Source organism: Podarcis vaucheri (genome assembly GCF_965113315.1).
Source record: "Podarcis vaucheri genome assembly, chromosome: 14".
Taxonomy (NCBI): domain Eukaryota; kingdom Metazoa; phylum Chordata; class Lepidosauria; order Squamata; family Lacertidae; genus Podarcis; species Podarcis vaucheri.
The window spans coordinates 32,065,736-32,092,607 of record NC_138752.1 but is presented as its reverse complement, the minus strand read 5'-3'; the positions used below and the strand labels follow the sequence as shown (position 1 = coordinate 32,092,607).

The following is a 26,872-nucleotide window of genomic DNA, read 5'->3' as shown; positions in this document are numbered from 1 at the left end:
ATAAGCAAGAGGCATTATCAGAGTTCAAGGACACATTCCAGCCAGGTGAAAACACTCAAGGATGGTGTAAAACAGGGCTGGCAAGGTGTGTGTCCTGGAGGAAGTCCAAGAGCTAGATAAAGAGAAGTTTAGCAATTTACATCAGTGTAATTCTAGGTAAGGTTTTGAGCCTTGAAGCTTGCAAAGGTATTGTGCATCCTGGGGGTGATCATAGAATTTCTGATGGCTTCCTTCTATCTTCAGCTGCCTGACTAGAATGAGCCTTGGTGCTATTTTCTAATGTTGGTCCTCCTTAGAGTAAACCCATTGTTATGAATGGACGTAGCTAATTTGGATCTACTGTATTAATTTCAATGTCTTACTCTGAGTAAAAGTTAATTAGATACAGTGGTACCCCGCAAGACAAACGCCTCGCGAGACGAAAAACTCGCAAAACGAAAGGTTTTTTTCGTTTTCGAGTTGCCTCGCAAGACGAATTTCCCTATGGGCTTCCTTCGCAAAATGAAGCTTGCCCCGGGGACAGCGGGTCTTCTCTTTTGAAGCAAGGGGTGGCGGGGAGAAGCGATCTTCTCCCCGCAGCCCCAGGTCCGGGGGCAGCGGGAAGCGCTTCCCGCTGCCCCCAGACCTCTTTAGAAGCAAGGGGCGGTGGGGAGATCGCTTCTCCCGGTGCTCCGAAGCTGGGCGGGGGGGCGGGAACACCTTCTGAAGGCGGGTGGGGGCGAAAGTCTTTGTCCCCCCTGCCTGCCTTCCCAGGGGCTTTTAAATCGCCCCGGACAGCGGAGAAGTCCTCCGCTGTCCTGGGGCGATTTTAAAATGCCGCCCGCCAGCATTTTAAGATCGCCCGGACAGCGGAGAAGTCCTCCGCTGTCCCGGGATTTTTTAAAATGCTGGGGGTGGGAAGAAAAGCCCTTGTCCCCCTCCCCCAGCCTTCAGAAGAGGTCCGGGGACAGACTGTCCCCGGACCTGGTCTGAAGGCGGTTTCCCTAGGAACGCATTAATTGATTTTCAATGCATTCCTATGGGAAATCGTGCATCGCAAGACGAAAAACTCGCAAGACGAAGAGACTTGCGGAACGAATTAATTTCGTCTTGCGAGGCACCACTGTATAACCTGTAGTTATCATGCAGATAAGCATAAAATGTTACCATGTGGCAGAAATATGTAGTGCAGACAACTTTTACCATAATGCAAATGAACACCACCCAATAAGTAGAAGTTCCCTGTGCCATTTACATAGTAAAAATCAAACACTTAACTACACTAAGGAAGCAAACAAAATCGCTCAAATAAACTTCGCGCCAACCTATTAATAGTAACAAAACTCACTGTTGCTAGACTCTTAGTTGGAATGTGGCTTTTGCAGATATGGGATCTTGTATCAATGGGCAAGTTAACAAATTTTAAAGAAATAGGCAGGCTAAACAATCATTTACTACAGTGTGGAATGACTTACCATGTATATGGCAGTTACAGTGGTACCTCGGGTTAAGTACTTAATTCGTTCCAGAGGTCCATTCTTAACCTGAAACTGTTTTTAACCTGAAGCACCTCTTTAGCTAATGGGGCCTCCTGCTGCTGCCGGATCACGATTTCTGTTCTCATCCTGAAGCAAAGTTCTTAACCCGAGGTACTATTTCTGGGTTAGCGGAGTCTGTAACCTGAAGCGTCTGTAACCCGAAGTACCACTGTATTGAGCATGGTTACAGACCAAGCACATAAGCATTTGGAATGACATTTAAAACAAACCAACTTACATGATGCTTTTTTTTAAGGGGGACTGGTTCTGTAATTCAGGAATGGGAGGGAGTTTGGCAATTCCTTGTTCTAAAGGTACTGTATGTAAGAAAAAAACTTTTTATTTTTAATCAAACCTTAAAATGCTAACTAAATAAAATCAAGGACAAAAATACGGTTGGTATCTTAACAGAAGCCTTCATGTCCTAGAGTCTGTCTAGAGTTCATCAAAGCACGTGCCATTTAAGAGAGCTGCAGGGACACTCTGTAGGCAAACTCACTTCTGCCTTGAGGAAGCTTCAAAATGAACCAGGAAGTTACGTCTCCACCGAGCTGGTGCCGCTACTTTACCCTTTTCTTACTTCTATGTTTGTCTACGTCACTATTACACGCCGGAAGAAAGTGTTTCTTACCGGAAGCACGTGTTTGTCGGCATGGGGGCAGTGGCGAGGGAATCGAACCGGTAAAGAAGTCAGCCTGGGGTTAGAACATGGCAAGCCGGAGCTCCTCAGTAACCTTCAAAACCAAGTAAGAAAGGGGGAGCGGTTGGCATGGAGAATGCTTCCTGTTTCCTCTCGGGTGGGGTTTCCTTATGCTATCGTCATGGCAACGCAGTACCTTACAGGGCGGAGGGGGCGGTTGTTTGGACGCGCTAGACTCTCCTTCCCGCTTTTTGTAGTCCCTCCTTGGGGTGCCTGACGTCATAATCGAAGGGGAAGGGTTTCTCAGAGCATGTGCAGAGTGCCTTTCATTTTTATTTCCTCACTGAGTCGCTGCCAGCTGGGGCTGTTTGAATAATCCTGTTTCAATTTTATTTTATTGGATGCCACCCTGAATAAGTATCCTGTGCTTCTCCACTAAGTATCCAAAAGAGGCCCCTACACATTTGGGCATAATGTGTGGGGCTTTCAGTCAGTTCCCCTGTGAGACTAGGATCTGCATAGCTTCTCTGCATATTTATCGCTTGAGGATTAGGCACCCTGGGAGAAGACCTGGTGTTACTGTGGTGCCTGAGTGTTCTGCTCTGTCATCCGTGCTTTGGAGCCATTGTTATGGCTGAGCTGAAGCAAAGCCAACTGTCAACTCGCTGAATTGGTATTTTCCTTCTGTCCTTTCACAGCTATGCCATTTCCAAGAGAATCGAGCCATTCTACAAAGGAGGACGGGTTCAGGTAATGCCAGAGCCCAGGTTTTGACTATGCTGGCTGTGCTTACCACATGTTGCTGTGATCATGTGCAAAAAAGGCTTCTCCACTCTCATCTGTTTGTTTTCTAGATGACCCAAGATGGGGAATATATGTTCTGTGCTTGTGATAACAAGGTGAATGTGGTGGACGTTGCAACAGGAAGTGTCGTTAACTGTATCGAAGAGGTAATAAGGACAACAGTAACCACCTTAATTTGATCCCTGAATATGTGTACTTGGTCATCTTCAAAGGATGTCATACCTCTGCTTCCTTTGAAGCTTTCTCAAACACACTCCCCACTAACCTCAGTCTGCCCTCAACCACCCTCCACCTGCCTGCCTTCTGAGTAGTCCAGGGGGTGACACTGCCTGGTGACATTTCCTCCTTCTTGGCATCATTCTTTCCCTTGTAGAAAGGCATGTAAAAAATTTGTTTGTTTAGCTCTGACCCATAACAAGACAGAGCAAAAAAACGCACACATTTTTAGATGAGCCACAAATTCAGCTTTCATTTCCTGGCTGGCTTTCCAAATAAAGGTAAAGGTACCCCTGCCCGTATGGGCCAGTCTTGACAGACTCTAGGGTTGTGCGCCCATCTCACTCAAGAGGCCGGGGGCCAGCGCTGTCCGCAGACACTTCTGGGTCATGTGGCCAGCGTGACATCGCTGCTCTGGCGAGCCAGAGCCGCACACGGAAACACCGTTTACCTTCCCGCTAGTAAGCAGTCCCTATTTATCTACTTGCACCCGGGAGTGCTTTCGAACTGCTAGGTTGGCAGGCGCTGGGACCGAACAATGGGAGCACACCCCGCCGCGGGGATTCGAACCGCCGACCTTTCGATCGGCAAGCCCTAGGCGCTGAGACTTTTACCCGCAGCGCCACCTGCGTCCCTTTCCAAATAAAGAAATTAGCAAAATAACCTGATTTTCATTATGAAACAACAAAAAGCAAGCAAACTTACTAGGTATATCAAAGTTATTGCTACTAAATGGTAAACTTTTTTCTTTCTGTCTTTTTACTCTCCCAAGGATGAAGAAGAGGAAATTACATCATTTGCTCTCAGCAAAGATGATGAAGTAAGTGATTACAGAATTGCATAGTCAGAATTCAGAACAGAGGGTCACATGGGGGCAGAGTGAGATGATGGATGGAATCAAGCACCCTATTAAGCTGTACATTTTTCAGTGTAGACCTTTATTCTCCTGCACATACCACCTTTAAATCAATGGTAGCCGTGCAAACTCAGTTTCTTTATTTTGGAGCCTCACAACTCTGAAGGGGCTCAGTTTATGTGGCAAAAGTGCCTAGAATCTAGACCACTATATAGGGGGTGGATGGAGAACCTGTGGCCCTCATGATGATGTTGGGCCACAAGTACCATCATCCCTAATCAGGCTCACTAGGACTGATGGGAATTGGAGTCCAGCAACATCTGGAGGGCTACAGTTTAGCAGTCCCTGAATAGAGTGCCCCATGTAATACACTTGTGATGCCCAGATTTTTAGACCACTGTGTGGTTCTCTTTACTAGCCAACCTGTTTCCACCATTTCCTCTTGTTATTTCCCCCCATGTTAGATCCTTGTGACTGGAAGCCGATCGATGCTGCTGAAGCAATGGGACTGGCCAGAAAATAAATGCACACGCACATGGAAGGCTATGCACACAGCCTCCATGGCCAGCATGGCCTTTGACTCAAGCTCCACATTGTTGGCTACAGGTACGAGTTGCATCTGTCCAGAGGGAATAGGTAGTCTCCATGGGACTGAGGAGGAAGGAAGAAATACGCCTCTCACCCCACCCCGGTGTTGATTCCTCTGCAGCTAGAGCTGGGCTGGAAGCTAAGGGCCTGCAACACAGAGTTGTTCCACCAGGCCTTTGGTCAGGGTGCAGCCTGACTCCCTTCTCTGGCAACCTGCACATAATTTTGTTTAACGGTTGCCATCAATTTGATTTTAATTAATGTTTATAGTGAAATGTTTTTAGAATGTTGGATTATTTGATTGATTGATTATTTGATTGTTGTTAGCCGCCCTGAGCCCGGCTTCGGCTGGGGAGGGCGGGATATAAATAAAATTTATTATTATTATTATTATTATTATTATTATTATTATTATTATTATTATGACCTCCCTATTTGGCTGACTTTTTGTGCCTGCTTCATTTCTCCCTTTTGTTCTTCCAGGTGGCTGTGACAGCGCTATTAAGGTCTGGGATGTTCCCAGGCAGTACTGCACACACAACCTGAAAGGCTCAACAGGGGTTGTCCAGTAAGGAAACTTTTCTTTTTCCATGTGCTCTTTTGCAATAGGAAAAAACTAGCCCAAACAATTTGTGACTTTCTGCAGGAGGCTGGCAAAGACTTAAAATAACCAAAGTGTGTTATGCCTTAAATCTGTGTTAACCTCGTAGAATCATAGATGTCGTTCTGATGTATGGCCACGGCAGCTGGGGCTGGTGGGACTTGTAGTCCAGAGTGTCTGAAAGTCACCAGGTTGATGAAAGTTGGATTAGCGTTTGCTTCATTTCCCAGTTACTAATTAACAGAACAACTTTGGTTGGTACAGAATAGTCAGTCTCCTTTTCAACATCCATAATAAAGCCCATGTCGTTCAATAGAATACAGTGGTACCTTGGTTTACAAACTTAATCCATTCCAGAAGTCCTTTTTAAAACCAAAGCCGTTCTTAAACCAAGGTGCGTTTTTCCTATTGAGGCCTCCCACCTTTGGTGCCCTTCCACCGTTCAGCTTCCATTTGTAGACCGAGGTAAAGTTTGTTAACCAGAACACCATGGATCAGAAACACTTCCAGTTCGTTAACAGGGTTGTTCATAGACCGAGGTACCACTGTATAATAGGATTCATCAACTGAGATTACTCTCCATCCCAGCAATTGAATCCTTGTTGTTTCCCCCTCTGTTAAGCCAAGTTAACAAATAAACACAGACAGATAGTTTGCACTATCCTTATTTTTTTATAGCGCCATCTATGCTTCTGTATGAACATAGGAAAGAATCGTTATAGTCCATTAGACCAGTGACCTATCTCAGTCAGTACCATCTTCATTGATGGGAAACCTGTGTATTTCAGATATGTTAGACTACATCCCATGATCTCTGAACATTAGCCATGCTGGGTAGAGCTAATGGAGTTGTAGTCCAACAACATCTGGAGGGCCACAGGTTAGCAGTGCTGACTGGTAGTGGCTCTGTAGTTTTCCAGTCTTACTTGGAGATGCCATTGGGGATTAAATTTTGGACCCTCTGCAAGCTGAGCAGGTGTTCTGCCACTGAGCTGTGGAACATAGAAAGGTGCTTTATACTGAGTTAAACCACCACTCCATCTAGCTCAGTATTGTCTACATCAGCGTTTCCCAAACTTGGGCCTCCAGCTATTTGTTGCACTACAATTCCCATAATCCCTGACCATTGGTCCTGCTAGCTAGGGATCATGGGAGTTTTAGTGCAACAACAGATGGAGACCCAAGTTTGGGATACACAGTGGCAGTGACTCTCCAGGGTTTCAAGCAGGGGGCATTTCCAGACCTGCTTGGAGACTGAACATGGGACTTTTTGCATGCAAAGCAGATGTTTTACCTCCTTCCTTTAGAAACATAGGACACTGCCTTATATTGAGTCAGACCTTCAGTCCATCTAGCTCAGCATTGTCCACACTTACTAGCAGCAGCTGTCCAGGTTTGCAGCCAGAAGTGTCTTTCTCTCTCTCCAGCCCTACCTGGATATGCCAGAGGGAGCTTCCTGCACACCCAGCATATGCTCTGCCACTAACCTGCCTGTCTCTTTCCCCAGCCTTGTCGAGTTCCACCCAGACACTTCTAAGCTACAGCTCTTCTCTTCTTCCATGGACAACACCATCCGGGTTTGGGACCTGAAGTCCAGCGAGTGCGTCGCTCAGCTAGAAAACCATTACAGCTCTGTCACCTCCCTCGCTTTCTCTCCTGACAATGAGACGCTCATCAGGTGAGAACCTGGAAGGGGAGCTCCCTCTGTGCTTTCTTTCTCTTCTGCAGATCAGAATCCATTTAAGTTTCATTAAATCATTTCAAGGCAGCTTACAAAATACAAGCAGTCTACAAACGTACAAGAATTAGAATCAAAGGTGTCAGCCAGCAAAATTTTCAATGCAATCCCAAAAGCAAACACTGCCATCCTTCTAAGAAAATACATGGTACAAAACAGAACAGTTTAAATACCCAGCAGAACAGAAGTGTGTTAACAGTGCCTACATATATGTAACGACACCTACTCTCTGCCCATTGATGATATTTCGGTTGTTATAATTATTATTGCTATTATTGCTGTTATAATCTGTTTAGTTATATACCACATTTTCTACAAATTTATACTCAAATCAGTTTACAGCAGACAAAGACCATTTATATAGTAACCATAATACATAATTAAAACCATTATACCTTTTACAATTCTAAGTAAAGTAGGTTAAGCAAGCACTTCTTTATTATGTAGGTGTCTGCTAAAATGTCTTTGCTTCGGCAAGGCTACCCAGACATGTAATTTTAACATTTAACTTTATTTCATTTGTGTGTGTGTATAAACTAGGAGCGTGCAATTGTTTGTAATACAAATGTAATGTAAATATAACCCCATTTTTTAAAAAACAAAGGGTGAACAAACATGAATTTGGCACTTTTGATTTTTCATTGTTTTTGTTTGTCCCCTCTATCTCATATTTTGAAAAGGTGATGTCTTGAGAACAAAACCTGCACATTTCCCACTATTTGGGTGGAAAACCACATAAAGTTAACAGTAAAAAAAAAGACTGGGTGGGTCTCCATTGAAATCTGTGGAAAAACTGAGGTGAAACTAAAGTTTCTCCCCGTTGAACACCTCTATGGGAAACTGAAGCCAATACAAAACCTCTTGCCCACAGAAAGCCATGTGTGAGGCTCAGATGCTCGCAAGTCTCAGCCTGAGAGGAGTTGCGTAAAATCTTCTGTGCCTCAGTTTCCTCACCTGTAAATGGGCAGTTCCGAGCCTCATTGCAATGCCTTTCAAACCAGTCTCATGGAAACCCTTGTGCTGTGTCTGCAATTCCAGTTATCTAGTTCCAAAGGGCTGAAAGTGATACTGTGTTTGATTTCAGCTCCGGCCGTGATAAAATCTGCACTGTGTGGGACCTGAACAAGGGAGAAGCCAAGGGCACCATCCCTGTCTATGAGGTGAAGTTCTTTTCCGCCCCTGCCTTCCTTACTTTGCTTACTCAGAAGGGGCAATCTGGTCTCGAATTCTTCTTTTCTGTGATGTGTTGGGAGAAGAGAGTTGGCCGTATTCACACATCAAGGTTTACAGTGTGAATACACTGGCTCTCGCTTCACCCCTCCCCTCTAGCCACCAGGAGCAACAAACCATAATCCCTGCCATAGTGTAAGATCTGACCTGGGGATTATCGCTTGCTGCACTCCAAACAAACCATGAAGTTAAAACCTTGGCTTACCGATCATGGTTTACTTGAGCAAAGCCACAATCCCCAGTTTGGACCCAGTGACTGTGGTGTGCTGTTCCTGCTTGCACTAGGGGAGGAACAATCACTTTGCTTGTTAAACCATGGTTTACCATGTCATGCACACTGTGCCGGGGTTTTCTTTTATATTTTGAACTGCTTGCCATTCCGAATTTTGTTTCAACCTTAAAACTTGGCCATGTTCTGGCAAGCTGCTACACTGACCCAGTCAGCCCACCACTGGGAATTGTAGTTCAAGCACCAGTTTGGCAAAAGCTGCTCTAGAGATACAGCCTAACTTCATGTGTCTCCTTGAGTATGAGTAGGCCATCACCTGTCTTTTAGGTGCATTGCATGTTGCTGAACTTTTCCAGAGCCACACTTGGCCACACTGGTGTGAAAAGTAACTTCTCTGCCCAATAAATGCCTCTGGAGCTGTCTGGCATTGGTTGGGGTGGTGGTGGATATCTCTCACTCTTTTCCTGTTCATGACTCCTGCTGACTTCTTTATCCACCTTAGAGCATTGAATCTGTGGTCATGTTGCCAGAACAAGGGGATTTCTCGTGTTTAGGCGTGAGTAAAGAGAGCCTTCACTTCGTAACAGCAGGCAGCAAAGGTGGGTAGAAGACCTTTTTCTTATTCATTTTTATCAGAGAAAACAGTAAACAATTTTTTAATGTGTCAGTGGAGAAGCAAGGAACAAAATAGAGAGTAAAAGCAGGACTTTTTCTTATAATTTGTGTGCCGATATATTAGGAATAGCTCTCCTAACACACACACACTCCATTTTTATCCTCACAACAACCCTGTGAGGTAGATTAGGCTGAAAGACTTGGGCCAGCCCAAGGTCACCCATGAGCTTCAAGTGGGAATTTAAACTTGGATCTCCAAGGATGTCGTGCAGCATTCTCGCCATTCTACCACTCTGCATCCAGATAGGTGGAAGGGAGTAGGTCCCACCCTTCCTCCTCCTGTTACCAAGTGCAGAGGGTGTGTGTGTGTGTGTGAGAGAGAGAGAGAGAGAGAGACTGCTGGAGGACAGAGATTGCCTAAAGCCAATTACTGGGACAAGGGAATGGTATCCATAGGATTGGAGAAATGAGTTCTTTGGGGCACTTGACCTCCAGCAAAAAGCAATATATCTTGGAAAGTTTTCTCATAAGGTCTGGAATCCTGCCCACCCAGCTATGTTTTGCAAACAGAAGCCAAGGTTCCCAGCCCGCTGCAGTCCATGCCAGAGCTCACAGAACTGCTCAGGATATAAACCAAGGTGTGGGTTGCAAAGCCTTTCCTCGCCTACGCAATATTTTTTTCTGTAACGATTTCCCTTTTTTAGAAATCTGTCTCGCCTACTTTCCCCAAACAAATTCAAGGTGACTAACAAAGAAGAAATAACCAATCCCAGCTCAGTTCAGCTTCTTAAAACAGTCTGGCCAAGCTGCCCAGGTGCTAATGGGAATTGTAGTTCAAAACATAAGAAGGGCACCAGGTTGGCCACAGCTGCTTGGGCTACCTCCCCCCCCCCAATTACAAGAGGTCCCCATTTGCCTCAAACCTTGTGTATCTTTGCAAGTTATCTGATGATGCTGATGTGTTGTGTACTGTGCGTTAGGGATCCTCCGAGTCTGGGATGCGGCGTCAGCCACCTGCGTTCACAGCCAGTCCTTGCCCTGCCTCCCGGCAGCATGCATGGATCAGGAGGACGGGCTGCAGAGCCTCATGCATTGCGTCCTGGTGCCCATGAAGAGCCAAATTGTCACCGTGAACTCGGAACGCAACATCTGCATGTATGATGCAGAGACCCTTGAGCTCAGGAAGCAGGTAATCCACTTCTTAATTATTATTGATTTTTAAGATTTACAATATTTCAGAGTTGCCGTAACGTAAGTTATTGGTCAACCTCAGAAGGTGGTGGTCCCTCTTTCATTGGAGCAGTTCCAGATGTTTGTGTTCAAACCCCTGGAACGTAACCCCACCCCACTGTTCCGAATCTGGTGAACTGGTAAGGGCAGAGTTTCAGACTCCTGTCCCTACCAGGAGATACAAGGGACTGGAATTGGGACCCTCTGCATGCAAAGCAGGTACGCTAACCCATCCGGCTTGACTCTTGCTCTTCAGTTTGCAGGTTACAATGGAGAGGTTTTGGATGTCAGGTTCCTGGGCCCCAGAGACTCCCACGTGGTTGTGGCCACCAACAGCCCCCAGCTGAAGGTCTTTGAGTTGGTGACATCTAACTGCCAGATCCTGCACGGCCACACAGGTAGGTGGCAAGGAGCTCCTCCAGTTTTCCGTGCGGGATAGGTGCAGGGATGCCTTTCTCAGGGGCTGCGGTTGATGCAAAATTCGGCTGCTAAATATTGTATAGGGCATTTGGTCCCAGGGCTGCCTTGTCCTGTTAATTGTTTGCCAGTTCAGTGTGGCAACAGCACATCACACAAGCCTTCTTTCTTGCAGATATCGTTCTTGCCTTGGATGTCTTCCGAAAGGGGAGGTTGTTTGCCAGCTGTGCGAAGGTAATTTCCCAGTTGGGATTCATTTATTTTTAATTCATTGTGCATTAATTCAAGTGGGTGATTTGGGGGGGGAGGGGCTCCAGGCCTGAGGCTCATCCCCAAACAGCCTGGGTCTCTATGTTATTTATGCTTCAGAGACCTCTTCAAGCACAGAAAGGAACTTTTCCATGTGCGGTTGATGCACAGGATGCGGCCCTCTGGATTGGCTAAGTCACCGCTAAAGAGACCCTTCCGTAACAAGGAAACTGGCCCAAGTGCTTCCTGCTCTGTAATCACCATTTAGCTTAATTATCCCCTACTGCTGTTGTTCTGATGCTGGCGTGACATTTAAGGTCAGGGCTGCAGACTTTCAAACTCAATTTTAGCTCAGGAAGCATCTGAAATATGTGGACAATCTAAGCGCTGGATAAATGGAGGCATTGTTTAAAGGCCACTATGCATAGACTCGGCTTTGAAGGAGCTCCGCAGGGTCTCTGAACAGATGCATTCCCCAACTCCGTGTCCTTTTCTCTCCTCTGCCCCCCCCCCGCCTTAGCACTGGAATTGCTGGTCTGATGCAGGGCCTCCCTCCTGATTTTCCACCCTGCTCTGTACTCTCCTGAGTGTTTTTGCCTGACTAGAATGTGTCTTTGAGCTCTGATGGTGTCTCATGTTTGCCTGGTTGGAGGATACAGAGAAGGGGGGGGGTCATGGAGGTACTAGCCTGCTGTACAAAAAGCCTCTGGCCCCATCCAGCACTGGCATGTGGTCCCCAGCAGGTTGGCCAGGAGGGATTGTGGCCTCTAGGCTGAGAAAGCTTCCCCTACCCTCCTGTAACCCATCCTCCACCTCTTCCTCTTCCAGGATAAAAGCATCAGGATTTGGCGGATGAATGACCACGGTAATGTCTTCTGCATTGCCCAGGGCCTGGGCCATACGCAAGGAGTGGGTGCTCTCTCTTGCTCCAGGTAACAACAACAGAATCCGTTCCCTGCCTCCTCCCCAGCCTCTCTTGAGTTTTTTGGTGTGTTGTTTTTAAGAGTCCTCTTGTCTGCAACCCTTGACTGTGGCTTTTTCTTCTCCAGTGGCCGGTTGGGGCTCTTTTCTACTCTGAGTAGAAAATCTCCTCCAGCTGCTGCGTTTGGAGTTTTCTCTCCTTCGGTATTGGTTTCCAGGGCCTCCAAAGACCTGGCGTGAAGCTTGCCTGCTATGCAAGCATTTGCCATCTCTCCCTTTCGACTGTTCAGGGTTGGAAATGTGAAACAGTTGCATCCTCTGCCATCATCATGTGCACCCAAACACTTCGTGCAGACACCCAGTCCCTGAAATGTTTGAGAAAGGTGTGAAAAAGGTTCACGCTGCCCTGAGATGTGAGGGGGCTCTATGTCATATCCACAACTTGCATTGAAAGCACATCAAGGAATCCTGAGAACTGTAGTTTGCCAAGGACTGCTTCCAGTAGAGATTCAACAGGTGCTATTTCAACTTCTAAACGCCTGCTGGAAACTTTTCTATACTGTCAAGCTGGTGCAGGCAATTAAGAATGCACTTTTCCGTAACAGCTGATTTCTGATTTTGACATTTTCAAATGGTTTTTATGGTATGGTTTTATTTATAATTGCTTTAAACCATGGTACATGAATAGCGGGACGCATGTGGCGCTGTGGGTTAAACCACAGAGCCTAGGACTTGCTGATCAGAAGGTTGGCGGTTCGAATCCCCGCAACGGGGTGAGCTCCTGTTGCTCAGTCCCTGCTCCTGCCAACCTAGCAGTTCAAAAGCACGTCAAAGTGCAAGTAGATAAATAGGTATCGCTCCAGCGGGAAGGTAAACGGCCTTTCCGTGCGCTGCTCTGGTTCGCCAGAAGTGGCTTAGTCATGCTGGCCACATGACCCAGAAGCTGTACGCTGGCTCCCTCGGCCAATAAAGTGAGATGAGCGCTGCAACTCCAGAGTCAGTCACGACTGGACCTAATGGTCAGGGGCCCCTTTACCTTTATCTTAAAAAATAGCGTACATAAGTATTTTTTATAAATAAGGTTTCTGGAAAGTGCAGCTTCATTGAGAGATAAGTTATAGTTCCCAGGATACTTGTGGAGGGGGGAGCAGTGTGCTTTAAATATATGAAGTGGATGTGACCATTGCGACTTTAAAAGAGGATTAGACAGCTGCTTGGGAAAGGCTATCAAAGGTGTTCTTTCTTATGTGACACCCGCCATCCTATTGATTGGAAGTGTTTAGTTGACTTATCTGGCTGTTCCCATTCCTCACCACCCCTCTTTGTGTGTCCCTCTGCTGAAGTCATGTCCTAGGTGACTTCTATCCCAAACAAGAGCACAACATTCTTCGGCCAAGTCCTTAAACATGTTGTTTTTCCTGCACCACCATCCCCACCTCTTCTGGTCTCTCTTCACTTCCTTTTTCTTTCTCGCTTTTCTTCCTCTTTTTCCTTCTCCTCTTTAGTGCCCTTTACAGCATCCAGGGTTCGCCTTCCCAGCAGCTCAAACAATGGGGTGATACAGGTGAGCTGAGCAGCGCAGGTGGCTGCCTGCAGGTGTTACTGATTCCACTGCACGCCTCTGAATCCCAAGAGAGGGTGATCAATGCAGGCCCAGTGCTGCAAGCGTTCTCCATCCCAGCCTTTGCTTTGGGTGGGCCTTAGGCATTCCAAAAGGCATCCCCACCCCGCACTCCAGAGCTGCAAATAGGCAGGGAGGAGGGTGCGGCAATCTTCTGCAGACCTGTGTGTGTGCAGAAGCACTTCTCCTTAGATCTCCCTGCCTGAAGCATCAGTTTGCACCCTGCCATTTCTCAAGGCAGATGAAAGAGCAGAGATCAAGAGGAGCAGATTCCTTAATTTCGCGTTGACGCAGCTTTGAACTGGTTGTCGGGTCAGAGATAACGAGTGGTGCTGGAAAGCCTTAGAAATTATTTTGTTGCTGAGGTTCCTCTTTGATGTCCAAACTCTGTTGCTTTTTTTTCTTTTCCTTTTTAATCATTGCATTCGAAGAGCAATAGTTGTGGCTACACTACAGCTAGCAAAATCAGCTCCCAAATTAAATGAACAGAAATATTTGAATACATGATTCTTTAAAAAACAAGAGATTTTCCCTTCTCTTTTTTTGTATGTTTGCCCTCCATCCCTCTCAACAGTCCGTGATCCGTATGAGATAGCATATAGAGCATTAGACTCTTAATCTCAGGGTTGTGCGTTTGAGTCCTACGTTGGGGGGAAAGTTTCCTGCATTGCAGGGAGTTGTACTGGATGACCCCGGTGGTCCCTTCCAACTCTACATTGATGTTTACTTTTTTGTGGTAGAGCATATCTGAGTGGTAGGGCATCTGCTTTGCATGCAGAAGGTCCCAGGCTCCTAATGGCATCTCCAGGTAGGGCAGGGAGAGAACCTTGAAAAGCTGCTGCCAGTCAGTGCAGGCAGTAATGAGCTAGATGGACCAAGGATCTGTCTCTATATAAGGAAATGCACTACCAGACTTCAAGGGGGGCAGGAATAGCTCCTGGCTGTATAGAGCTGCTGCCAGTCAGTGTGGACAGTACTAAGCTGGGTGTACCTATGGTCTGACTTAGTATAGGGCAGCTCCTTATGTTTCTTCCTGGCTTCCCTTTTAGGGTCCCCCCCCTACTTCTGCAAATCCTGGGTTTCCCCTAAGGAAGCTGGTGCCCTTCTCTCCTGTTTTTCAGTAGCGCTGTTTAGGCTAAACAGCTGTCACATGAATTACGTCTGAGTTTACAATGAGTTTACGTTGAGGGGCTCAAGGCAGGTTTGTTCTCTGCACAGGTGCAGCAATTAGTGGTAGCTCTTTTGCTTCTGACCTTCCTTTTAATCTCATTCACTCTCCACTCTCCCCCCCTTCCCCTCCACTTCTTTCCAGGATGAAAGAGAACTTTGTGGTCACAGCCAGCAAAGACAATACGATGAAAGTGTGGAGTATCCCCGAGTACATCACTGCCAAGGAACCTACAGCCGCTCCCACCACAAATTCTGTCCCCCAACCCGCGTCCCCTCCAGTCACAAATTCTGTCCCCCAACCCGCTGCCCCTCCAGTCACAAAGCCTGCTCCCCCTCCCGCGGCCCCCCCAGTCACAAATCCTGCTCCCCCTCCCGCGGCCCCTCCAGTCACAAATCCTGCTCCCCCTCCTGCTGCCCCTGCCACCACAACTGCTGCTACAACTGCAACCACAACTGCTGCTACAACTGCAACCACAACTGCTGCTACAGCTGCAACCACAACTGCTGCTACAGCTGCAACCACAACTGCTGCTACAGCTGCAACCACAACTGCTGCCACAACTGCAACCACAGCTGCCGCCACAACTGGTACAACTGCAGCCACAACTGGTACAACGGCAACCACAACTGCTGCCACAACTGCCTCCACAACTGCTACAACTGCCGCCACAACTGCTACAACTGCCACCAAAACATCTACCACACCTAATGCCAAAACTGCTCTCTTTAAAAGCGCCAGCTCAAAAAGTGCCAAAAATGTCAAAATTGCTGAATCTCCCACGACTCCTGAAGAACCCGTAGCTCTTGAAGCCACAGTGACGACGACACCCCACCACAAGGTCAGGCAGTGGCGGAGTTTGGCGCTCCTTTGGAGCTTGGAGAGTGAGATGACCTCCTCCCTCCACAGCTCTGGAAATGCTTATCTAATAGATAATAGCAGTTGTTTAAAAATGTGAGGTGAACTTCTGTTGTTGTTGTTCTGCCCTTCCTCCTAATGGAGCCCAAGGCAATACACAACTAAAAACAAAACAAAAATATATTTAGAACATCTAAAAATATGTTGGGCTGGGTTTTACGCAAACACAAAAAGTGGGGTTAGTCCACTTCTTGAGATTTGTTGTCTTGTCTGAAGAATATTTGTTGCAAGGTGGAGAATGCAGCCACTCAGGCCTGGAGAAAATTTAATAAATTTCCCGCCTTCAGGCCGTGGGTGGGAGATCAGGAGCATGCCAGTTTCTCACTCCATTCCTCTTGCCCATGAATTTTCCCTATCCCTTTTCTGGCACTTACCATCATGCTCATGTCGACTCCAACCATGGTTAGCTTCATTTTGGGTGAGCGGGGAGGTTTATGGACCTTCTGTGCTTGTAGCAGGGGGACGGACCACCTTTAAATAAGTGTTAATAATAGAATTGTAGAGTTAGAAGGGACCCTGAGGGTCATCTAGTCCAACCCCCTACAGTGCAGGAATCCTGCCCACAGTCATCCCTGGGTGGCTTAAACCACCAACCTTCTGGTTAACAGCCAGATCCACTGAGCTATTGTGCCACTGGGAAAACATCACCAACACAGTAGGGGCTAGGTTTGCAAACCATGGTCATAATTAACATTGGAATGGCCATAATGCTAGCTATGGTAAGCTCAAATTCATGTACAAGAGGGGGTGGGGAGGAAGCGCACAGGTCCCATGGCAAACTCACGAGTATGAGGTTAGCGACATCGCGCCTGCATCAGGTCAGATTCAGGCTGCCATACAGATAGTGCTGTGATGTGTTGCGGAGCAGTTTTAACATGTAAAAACCAGTAATATGTCATGTTGGTGCTCCTGGCTATAAAGAAGTCTGGAATTCTGAATAACTTGCAATTCCTCAGCTTGCAAGAGAATGCAGCATCAGAAGACTGCTGTCTGTTTTTTTGTTAAGGATGTAAATAGCGTGGCGGTTTCTCCGAATGACAAGCTGATTGCTACAGCATCCCAGGACAAGACGGCCAAGCTGTGGACCTCCGACAATTGCGAGGAATTGGGAACCTTTGTCGGACACAAACGAGGCGTCTGGTGTGTGCAGTTCTCACCGGTGGATCGGATCCTAGCCACCTCTTCTGCGGATGGCACTGTGAAACTCTGGAGTCTGCAGGATTTCAGCTGTCTAAAGGTACCCTATGGGGCCATCTTTAACACCTAGCCATTATTTTTCATTGGCTAGAAGTTTAGGAGCCTTGAACTTCCTGTAATTTAGATTAAACTGTTAGAAATAATATATGGCTAACCGCATCTGGCGCGTAAGAGGTTTAAAGAATGGCAAAAGGAGGATAAATAGGGCCATTAATTTTCATGGGAGGATAGTGCTATCAGTAGCTACGAGTCACAATGGCTATGTTCTACCTCCACTGTTGGAGGCAGTGATGCTTCTGAATATTAGTTGCTGGAAACTTCAGGCAGGGAGTGGGCTGTTGTGCTTGGGGTTGTGCTTCAGGGTTTTCCACTGGGGCATCTGGTTGGCCACAGTGAGAAGTGGTGTTGCCTCTGTTCAGAAAATAAGGCAATTGTGCGCTGGCTGCCGGTATGCCAAATTGAAGGTGTTCCTGGTAGTGTATAAAGCCCTAAATGACTTGGGGTCAGCCTTTCTGCATGCAGTACCTTCCTGTTCTTTGAAATCTGCTGGAGAAGCATTTCAAACTGTCCCATAGGACCTCCATTTGGCAGCCACAAGGACTGGGGCATTTGGCATAGCGGCACCTATGTTGTGGGGTTCCCTGCATGTTGCTTTGCATGCTAAGCACATGTCTTCTGTGTTTAGTTTTACACAGCAGTTCCTGCCATATGGCCCAGTTCTGTGTTTGCTTCTCTTCTGATCCTTGCCTTTTTATGTTTCTAGCTTTGGTGTTACACTGATCTTAAGCAAGTTTTTCCTCCTTGATTTAGGAGTACTGAAATGTGTGTATCAATAAAAAAATAAAACAAATAAGATGTGTTGACCACCAGAAACCCCATTCAGCCCCTGTAATGGGTTTAGGGGTTGCTCGTGCGTAAGTTGCCGCCACTGCTGGTTAGGTTACCTGGTTGAACCCTTTCTGACTGAACAGCCTCCAGCATCGTGACTGTCTCAGTCGCTGGCAGAATCCGTCAGTGGGCGTTTCGTGAACTTCTTCCAACACAAAAGTTCTTTGATGCCTAGTCTCCGCCTAGTCTCCCTGCGCGGGAGCCTTCTGCGCAGGGAGGGTGTGGGCAGCGGAGGACCCGTACTCTCTCCGCTGGTCTCCGGCGAGGAGTCTTGGAGCCTCCTCTCCGATTCCCCCATCTGCCCCCCTTTTCCACTGGTGTTACGCTGATTTCCTTCCCCAGCAAATGGGCTGCCCCTCTCCCTACTGGGACCCTCTCCGGCATCCCTCTGGAGCCTTCCCTCCACCTCTAGTTCCCTGACAGCCCCCTCTCTTGTTTTAATGAACAGCTTTCTTTAGGAGCAGTCTCCATTCTGGTCAAGTCAGTAGCTAGACTCCCAGTGGCTGGAATATCAGACTCCATTCTTGATGAAAACTGAGGTTGTTCAAGATTCGGAATAAACTGGGTAGATTTTTTATCCCATGCACTTCCCCCTCCTGTTCAGGAATGATTATGTAGCATCTTATCAAGCTATTCAGTGAACAAATGCTTTCCGACTCAATTATGTAGACATTTGAGGGATATGTAATCTGGGGGCTGCCTGGATGGCAGTAACTCACGACAAAGCCTTCTGGGTGGTGGGTCCCCATTTGTGGAATGCCTTTCCTGGTGAAGTGCGTCAGTCTCCCTCATTATCGTTTTGGAGAAATTTAAAAACATTCCTCCCCCCCCCCGGCATTTAATAGCTGAAAGACATATTTCTGGCATCCCTGAAATGATTAGTTTTGAGAATAGGTGATTGTATTTAGGAGTTTTTAAAACCGTTTTTAGAAGTTTTAATTGTATTGTTTTGGTATTGACATGGTTGCCACCCTAGGAAGGAAGGCATATAAATTTAACAAATAAATGTATAAATAACAGCAGGAGCAACTTCATTGCTGCCATAACATTCCTTTTACCTGCTCATGCTTGCTTCTCCCTCTTCCTTCCCTCTCCAGACTTTCGAAGGTCACGAAGCCCCTGTGCTGAAGATCATTTTCGTGAGTGGAGGGGGACAGGTGCTGAGCAGGTATGTCTTCTGTTGAAAGGGTGGTGGCATTTTGCTCAGGCTGATGGGCTAGGTGGTCACCCGCTGAAGAAAACAAAATGGTTACCTGTTACTAGCAGTAGGCGGAGCCCCCAATTCCCCTGCTTGTTCCCCAGCGGTGCCTCGTATTAACATATATACCGTATATAGCTCTATATAATAAAATTGTAAGGGTGTCATCGCATAGTCCTCGTTGGAGGATTTGTAATGCCTCATCACAACTCTGGATTGTGGAGGCAATGGCAGAGCAGAGCAAGCAGGGGCACAGCCCCTAGTATTTAATATAAATCTCTAAGCACAATAATTTGTTTTGTTTATTGAGTTTATATCCTGCCCTTCTTCCTGGTGGACCCCAATAAATGAATTCTAAGATTAGTCTCTCCTTGCCTCTTCTCCTTCCCCCAAAGTGGAGCAGATGGCCTTATGAAACTTTGGACGATCAACAACAACGTTTGTGTGAAGACCTTCGACGCTCACGATGATAAGGTGTTGGGCCTACACGCCAATAGGAGAGACAACGCACTGGTGACCGGCTCCGCCGATTCCAGGGTCTTGCTGTGGAAGGTACAACCGACACAAATGCCTGACCTAAAGACCACCATCATAATCTGGCTTATTTGCTTTATGTTCTTTTTCTTCTTCTTCACCCTCTACCTCGTCGTCTTGATCAAAATTCGCTAGTGCCCTTCGTGGAAACGCAGAATGATCCACCTTTCCTGTGGCCTGGCATTGATTCCGATCTGTAATAAACGGGTGCCATTTTTGAACAGAGTCAGTCAATACTGCTTGTCCGTTTCTTCAGTGAACCAAGTCCATCAGTTTATGAGTTCATGCCAGCGGAAGCTGGTCCGTGATGGCAAATAGGTTGCTTCTCCACCAACCTCAGTCTGTCCTCAGCCAGCTTCCACCTGCCTGCCTTCTTACAGCCATTCCAGCAAGTGGCCCTGGCTGCCAGCCTCTCCCTCCTTAGTCTCAGTGTTGCCCTTGCTGAAGTCAGTAAGGAGGAGGAGGAGGAGGAGGAGGAGGACACAACTAGTATTAGTTGGCTTTGTCTGTCATTGCCTCTGGCAGCACTTAATATTGGTCCCTGTGCCTTCTGCTCCATCAGTCTCGGTGGATACCAGCCACCCTGGTTTGTGCCATTTCATATGCATTTTGAGTGCCATTTGATTAGAGTAGCTATGGGCATCTGTCATTGTGTGGTGGCAAGATGATTCAGAATTATTATCCTACACGCTCCTTGAGGATCTCACTAAATAATTTAGGAGTGGTGAAAATGTCCAGGTTAATGTGAGCATAGGAATCTGCCTTATACACAGTCTGATCGTCGATACAACCAACCCAGTGTTGCCTGCACTGATGGGAAACAGCTGTCCAGGGCTTTGGGCAGAGAAGGGTCTTTAACCACCCATCCCTTTTCTCAGGGAACTCTGGGAATTGTAGGTCCTTGAAGGGAATGGGGTCTCAGCACCCTTAACAGACTACAGCTCCCAGGATCCTTTGAGAAAAACAATGACTGTTTAAGGTGGTACCATAGTGCTTCAAATGTGTAGTGCGGACGTTGCCTTAGTCGTGCTTCTAAGTTTAAGCTAAGATTCAGGCCTCCAAGGCAGCCATGTGTTAATGCCCCCACTGCCAGGGATAGATCATGTGACCTAAAAAACTTAAACTTATTCCTCTTTCTCCACTTCAGTTCCTTTGCCTGTCTTGCCAGGGAGAGGTTCTGTCCTTTAGCTTCCTGCTTTCATGATTTCTTAAAACTTCTTTCCTTCCTTTCTTTCTTTCAAGGTAAGGTGTCCAGTGATGCTGATATTGGTTCTTGTTCTTGTAAATATATGTATTCCAGTTATCCTTCAGAAACCATTATCATACAATAACTGCGTGCAGCTATTCATTTATTTTGCTTAACATACATTTCTGACTTCATTTTAGGGCAAGCCTAAAAGAGAGAGAATTGGACAAATTCACGGTAGATAAGGCTGTCATGTGACTACTATCCACAATGGCTGTGCTCTGCCACCATGGTTGGAAGCAGTAATGCTCCTGAATGCCAGTTTCTGGAAACTGCAGGAGGGGAGAGAGCTCTTGGGCTCAGTTTCTGCTGTCAGGTTTCCTATTGGGGTACCTGGGCAGCCACTTTGAGAACAGGATGCTGAGTAGATGACCATTGGCCAGATCTAGCAGGCTTTTCTTACGTGCTTGTCTTCTTAAAACACAAAGCAATGGAGCAAGCATAATAAAGGCATCTTCTTTTTTTAAGAAACCTTACTGGGTCCAGGAGTTCCCACAATCTGTGTGCCTTATTTTTAAGAGGAAGCGTAACCAGTAAAACTGGTTGCAAACCTCAATCCCAAATGATGGTCTTGGCAATCCAATAAGCCTACAAGCGTCTTTTCAGGACGAGGCTCCTTTCAAGAGGAGCATAACTCTGGTTTGTTTTCTCAAAAGGAACTTTCATAGTTTCTTTAAGCTCCTCACCTCCCTACAGCACACCAGTGCTGGTAAAGACAGGTATATCAATCAACTGTGTTTGGGTAGCACTGATGTTTCAAGCCGTGCTTTCTTTAGATGGAACCACCCACACAGATCCTCTTTTGTGTTCAACAAAGCTGTTGTGACTTAGTTTTCGCCAGCCGTTGAAAACTGACCAACTTTTTCACACTTCGGTACCTAACAGATGGATTTCAAGGCACAATTGATTCAAGCTCCATGCTTCTTTGGTGGCATTGCCTTCAAAAAAATATCAGCTTGCGTTTCTGTGTGGCCGGGGCTGGTGAAAGTTATAGTCCAAAACAGGTTGGAGTAAGAGAAATCTTTGCCGATTTCTGCCCTGATGCCTTTAACACAGAGTTAGGGAAGCTTTTTAGCAGATATTCAACCATCCCTGCCTCTGCAGGGCAGCTTTGACAGGTGGGTGGCATAACCTACATGCCAAATTTTGCATTGAAACAGCTGCTAAAACAGAGCTTTTCCCTTCCTTTTTAGTTGTAGTTTTAATGAAACCCATCAGCACCTTGTCTTAGCAACAGAACAATCAGGAGCTCCCTTTATCCTCCCAATTGTTCAAGTGTAGTTGTGGCCGTACCTGCCCTGCACCTGGTGGCATAAGGGGGCTGGTGAGCATGACTTGAGAAGGATGACATAACAGGCCAGACTGGAACTCGCCCCAGGTCAAATTTGACCCACCAGGCAGGGGTTTCCCCACCCTTGCCTTTTAACAGAACAGTTTTGCGCTAAAAGCTGTCGCCTAGGGCTCTGGTACAAATGCAAATGCCAGCTGTGATAGTGGGCACTGCTGTCTGTTAAGTGCAAAAGGTTGTGTAAGGTGGTTCTTAATGGACATTTTCACCTTTTGGTGTAGCAGGAAGCCTTCTGGGAGCAGGCAATTCTGTTTGCCTGGTGAAAACTTGCATCCCTTAAACAACCTGCATGATCAAACAACTTTGTTTCATTTTGCTTTTCGCAAACAATGTGATTCAGATTCATTTCTTTGAATCTAGTCATCCGACTAAACAAGAGTTTAACAAAGGGAACTACAAATCCGTATGAAATGGATGCACGGTAACATCAATAGAAATTTAATCGGGCCTAAATAAAACCATGTACAGCCTGGAGTTTGCTGACATATTGCAACATTCTCCTCTAGGAGTTTTGTTCCTCTAGCCCAAGATTTCTCCTTAAGGCTGGTGCCTGGGTTCAGCAGCAAGCTTCCTCTTCTTGGTGGGGACTGATGTGCCCACACTTGAGAGTTCTTGACACTTAACCTCCCCTGCAGCAGATAAAGGGGGAAGAGGGCTCCCCAGGGCAGAGGGAGCAATGTCATAGTCAGTTCTCCCATGGACTGACATCATCCCCCCCCCCCCAGAGATTAGAGATAATTCATCTTTCTGGTTCCCTGTTGCCAGTGATAGCCAACATTAATTGCATTCTGAGTAGATCCCTTGAAAAATCATTGGATTTAAGGGGCTTGTCCATTGCTTTCAGTGGGTCTGCCCTGGGTATAACTTAACTGGATATCGCCCTATTTTGGTAAGAAGCAATAATTAAGTTTTCTTTTTAAATTATTTTATTTTTCACCACAAGAGCACAAAAAGTCATTAAAGGAGATGCTTATACAATGGTGGTAAATACAGCTGTACGTACAAATATTAAACTAACACATAAATTAGGAGAGTCATATTTCTTGCTTAGGTGGAGGTAAGGAGTCGTACAGGTCATTGTTTGAAATGTAAAATATAAAGTCCCACCAGATTGCATAAACTTGTTCTACTGGTTCTGGTTCTTTCAATTCCAAAGGCAGCAGTTCTAAAAGATTTCGGAAGTCTGTCGCCACTTTTCAGCGGGGGCTCGAGACATAGCTGCACGGGGTCGCAGAGCTTACCGGAATGCGCCTCTCGGTCCCATTGCTTCAGAATCCTCCCCAAAATAGAGAAGAATCCAAAAGGCTTCGGACCTCTCCGACGCTGCTGGCAGCACTTCCTACCAGGGGGCCCCCCTGGAAGTTTTGGGGTCGCAGTGCCTTTGCGTTGCCCCTCAAAACCCCCGCGCAGTTCGGGGAAGTCGCTCAGCAACTTCTCCGCGCTCCCATACTGCTGGCGATCCAAACCGGAAGTCCTTGTGGGTTATCTTTTTGGTAATAGCCGGGTTCTACATTTAAAATCTAAAATATCTCTCTCTAAAAAAAAAACTATGCAAATTCTGTAAAGGACTTGAGTATGTATGTTTAATTTTCCTGAGTCAATTTGACAGCATACATTTCCATTGCCTGGTGGGACGAGGGTAACACCTGAAAACATGACCGCGTGGGTGGCTCTTTCAGTTCTAAAACTGAGGGGGAATCCCACAGGAGTTTCAGAAGTTGCATTTTCCGAGGCATCAGCCATTCCATTTTGCCATTTTTTCTTCTTCTTCTGTTCCTTCCCTTTTTTGTGTTTCTGTATGTTAATAGGATGTCACTCAAACTGAGCTTGAAGAGGAACAAGTGAAGCAGGAGGAGCAGATTCTGAAGTGAGTATCTCGGGGCAACTTCGGCAGTTGGGCTGGGGATTGATTCTGGGGGGAGGCTCCCCAAAGATTGCCATCTGTCCCATAAAAGTGCACACATATAAATACAAGAGTTGAAGTTGCGAGTGGTTACATCAGCCATTCCTGCTGCCCTCCAAATGTTTTGGACTACAACTCCCATCAGCCCTAGCTGCCTCGTCCTTCCCAGCATCAATGCTGATAGTGGGATGCTATTGCTGGGCGAGACACTCCTGGAGAATCTCACTTGTCTCTATAAGTGGTAGCATCAAGTATTTGAAAGTGGGAAGTCTGGGCTAGTTGAGAGACTGACCTCAGTGACCACCTGGAGACAGTCCCTTGCAAGGTACCCTGGAGGTGCCACAGGTGCTAGCAGCATGCCAGATACTAGATGGGCCCTGGCCATCCTTTCCATGAGGGCTTTACAGTAGGAGGTCAGCTGCTTGCACAGAGGGCTGTCGAATGAGATTTCCACCTGCGTTGTGTTCCAGGCTCCATCCAGATTGCAAAACAGGGTAGTAGCAGGGTAAGGTTCATCCAGGTGGCCCAGGGAGCAAAAGAAAGAGGCATGCCTGGGAATGGAAGGGATCCCTCATGAGGCCTTCACGGCCTTCACCTCCTGGTCTGTCTTCATCAAATACAGCATTTGCCATTTTAGTTTTTCCCTGCCGTCACGGCAGCTAGAAACATGCTCTTTTCAAATTCCAGCTGTGATCCAGCACCCTCTCATTCTTGCTTTGTGTTTTCAGAGAGCAGAAGCTGTCTAACTTGCTGCATAAGAAGAAGTACCTGAAAGCACTGGGCTTGGCAATCTCCTTGGACCGGCCACACACGGTGTTGTCGGTGATCAAGGGTAAGGCTCTTGATAACAAAGAACATTAAGGGAGATTTTCCTTGAGTCTTGGCTGAGCCCTGAAGAAACCTGTTGCTTTCCCTCGGCCTTGCAACATGATTCTGTTCACAGAGCCTTCCAAGGCCCCGTCTTCTCCCCTATACATTTAAAGCAATGTCATACCTCTTTAAACAGTCGTGGCTTCTTTCCCCAAAGAATCCTGGGAACTGCAGTTTTGTTAAGAGTGCTGAGAGTTGTTGTATTATTACATTTCTTTTCCGCCTTTCCTACCAAAGAGCTCAAGGTGGCAGACACATCTTTCTCCTCCTTTAATCCCCACAACAATCCTGCAAGGTACGCTAGGCTTAGCGGCATTGACTGGCCCAAGGTCACCCAGTGAGCTTCATGGCCAAATGGGAGATTTGAACCTTGGTCTCTCCCAGGTCCTGTGCTGACAACCAAGCCACATTGGCCTATCCTCATTCCACTCCCAGAGCTACATTTCCTAGAGTTTCCTGGGAAAGTGGGACTGATTGTGAAACCACTCCTTAACCCCTCTTCTACACACACACACACAAAACAAACAAAAAAACAACAACTGGGATTTATTAGTGATTGGCTGTTCGTTGTTCTTCTTAGCTATTCTTAAGGAGGCTAATGGAAAAGAAGACTTGGAAAAGAACCTCCTGAAGCTTCGGAAAGACCAGAAAGGTTAGTTGGTATGCTGCAGGGACGACCTCTAAAGGGGGGGGGGTGTACTGAACTTAACAATTACCCAGCAGGTACCCTTTCTCAAAGTCTTTTTTTGTCGTTTTGAACAACAGCCATGGGAAAGTTGCGAGTTCAAAAAGAAAGACGGGTGAGAGGAGAGGTTGCTTGACCCTGTGCCCTCCTGGCATTTTTCTGATTCAAAACCTCCCACCAACACCGCAGGCTGCTTTTATACTAGGTGGGGAGGGGTGTTGGATCTGCTTCCCTGCCTTGAAGAAAGGCGCAGGTCAGATGTGTGCCCAGACCTGGCCACGCTTCGCAAGAGAGGTGTGTTGGTTCAAGGTGGCCACGCTGCCTGCAACTTGCACTCCTTCCTGACGTGTCTTCCCCAAACCCCTTCTTCCAGAGGCTGTGCTGAAGTTTTCCATCACGTGGAACACAAACTCGCGGAACTACCTCGAGGCTCAGGCAGTGGTGGAAACCCTCCTCAAGCATGAGACGCCAGAGAGCCTCTTGCAATATGAAGGGATCAAAGCAGCTGTAGAGTCTCTCCTACCATACACAGGCAAGTGACCTTTTGAATACTTCTCCCCATCCCACCCCAGGCTTCATCCCGTGTTTGTATCTTCAGTTACGGGTTCATATCCTGCCTTTCCTCCAGGGAGCTGTACAATGTTCCCTCTCCCCCAACCCAATTTTATCCTCACAACAACCCTGTGAAGTAGGTTATCCTGAGAGAGAGAGAGAGAGAGAGAGACTGGCCCAAGGTCACCCAGTGAGCTAAATGTCTGAGCAAGGGATTTTTCCCTGGGTCCCTGCAGTTCTAACCCAGTATTCTAGCCACTGCACTCACTACACCATGACTGATCCTAAAACAGAGTTTGTTGAGTGGGTGCAGCAGGGCTTCCAGGTGGGATTGCAAAGGATTAGACCTGGGACCTTCTGCATACAACACAGATGTTCTGCCGCTGAGCCAAGGCCCTTCTCTGGTCCACAGTTACTGATCTTCTTATGGCAGATCCCTTGATGAGCTCAGAACTCAGTTTGAATGCCATGAACTTGGAAGGGAGCAGCTGCTAATGCGGCAGGAACAGGCAACTTTCATTCTTCCCCCCTGCCTCTCTCTTTCTGCAGAACGGCACTTCCAGAGGCTGGGCCGGTTACTGCAGGCCTCCATGTTCCTCGATTTCATGTGGCAAAACATGAAGCTGCCTGACGCCGCCAAGTAGGATGAGGAGATGGACATGTGATGAGCTTTGGGTGCGAGCGGCATGCGGGGCAGAAGAGCTGGACACTCCTGCCAAGTTGGCACTGCTCTCACCGGTGGAATTTGTTGAATTGGTTTGTAAATCCTCCCCCCCCCCAACAAATGTACGTTTTTCATTTTGTAAAGGCATAAATCTCCCGAGAGTGTCTTCCTACATATATCCCTTTTCCATCCCCTTTAAAAATGAAATAAATTTATTTAGCATACTGAG

At 46.9% G+C, this 26,872-nt stretch overlaps 1 protein-coding gene across 1 annotated transcript; it reads left to right on the top strand.

The window, feature by feature from the left end:
• Window positions 1–2,124: 2,124 nt before the first annotated feature.
• On the top strand, window positions 2,125–26,871 carry TBL3 (transducin beta like 3). The gene is made up of 22 exons (XM_082199468.1): window positions 2,125–2,263; window positions 2,856–2,907; window positions 3,012–3,107; window positions 3,950–3,997; window positions 4,498–4,639; window positions 5,105–5,189; window positions 6,730–6,900; window positions 8,045–8,120; window positions 8,922–9,018; window positions 10,015–10,223; window positions 10,521–10,662; window positions 10,857–10,915; window positions 11,759–11,862; window positions 14,785–15,481; window positions 16,565–16,795; window positions 18,741–18,811; window positions 19,237–19,393; window positions 23,778–23,836; window positions 24,601–24,704; window positions 25,323–25,394; window positions 25,801–25,959; window positions 26,529–26,871. Exons 1-22 carry the CDS (start codon window positions 2,226–2,228, stop codon window positions 26,621–26,623), a joined length of 2,964 nt encoding a protein of 987 aa, XP_082055594.1. The 5' UTR covers window positions 2,125–2,225; the 3' UTR covers window positions 26,624–26,871.
• The last annotated feature ends 1 nt before the right edge of the window (window position 26,872 follows it).

What these genes read in the sequence shown, in the direction of transcription:
- TBL3 (XM_082199468.1), top strand. Translation starts at nt 2,226, where the DNA reads ATGGCAAGCCGGAGCTCCTCAGTAACCTTCAAAACCAA. An exon ending in TCGTTAACTGTATCGAAGAG is followed by an intron (nt 3,108 to 3,949) that starts GTAATAAGGACA and finishes TACTCTCCCAAG; the next exon opens with GATGAAGAAGAGGAAATTAC. An exon ending in CTCTCAGCAAAGATGATGAA is followed by an intron (nt 3,998 to 4,497) that starts GTAAGTGATTAC and finishes CCCCCATGTTAG; the next exon opens with ATCCTTGTGACTGGAAGCCG.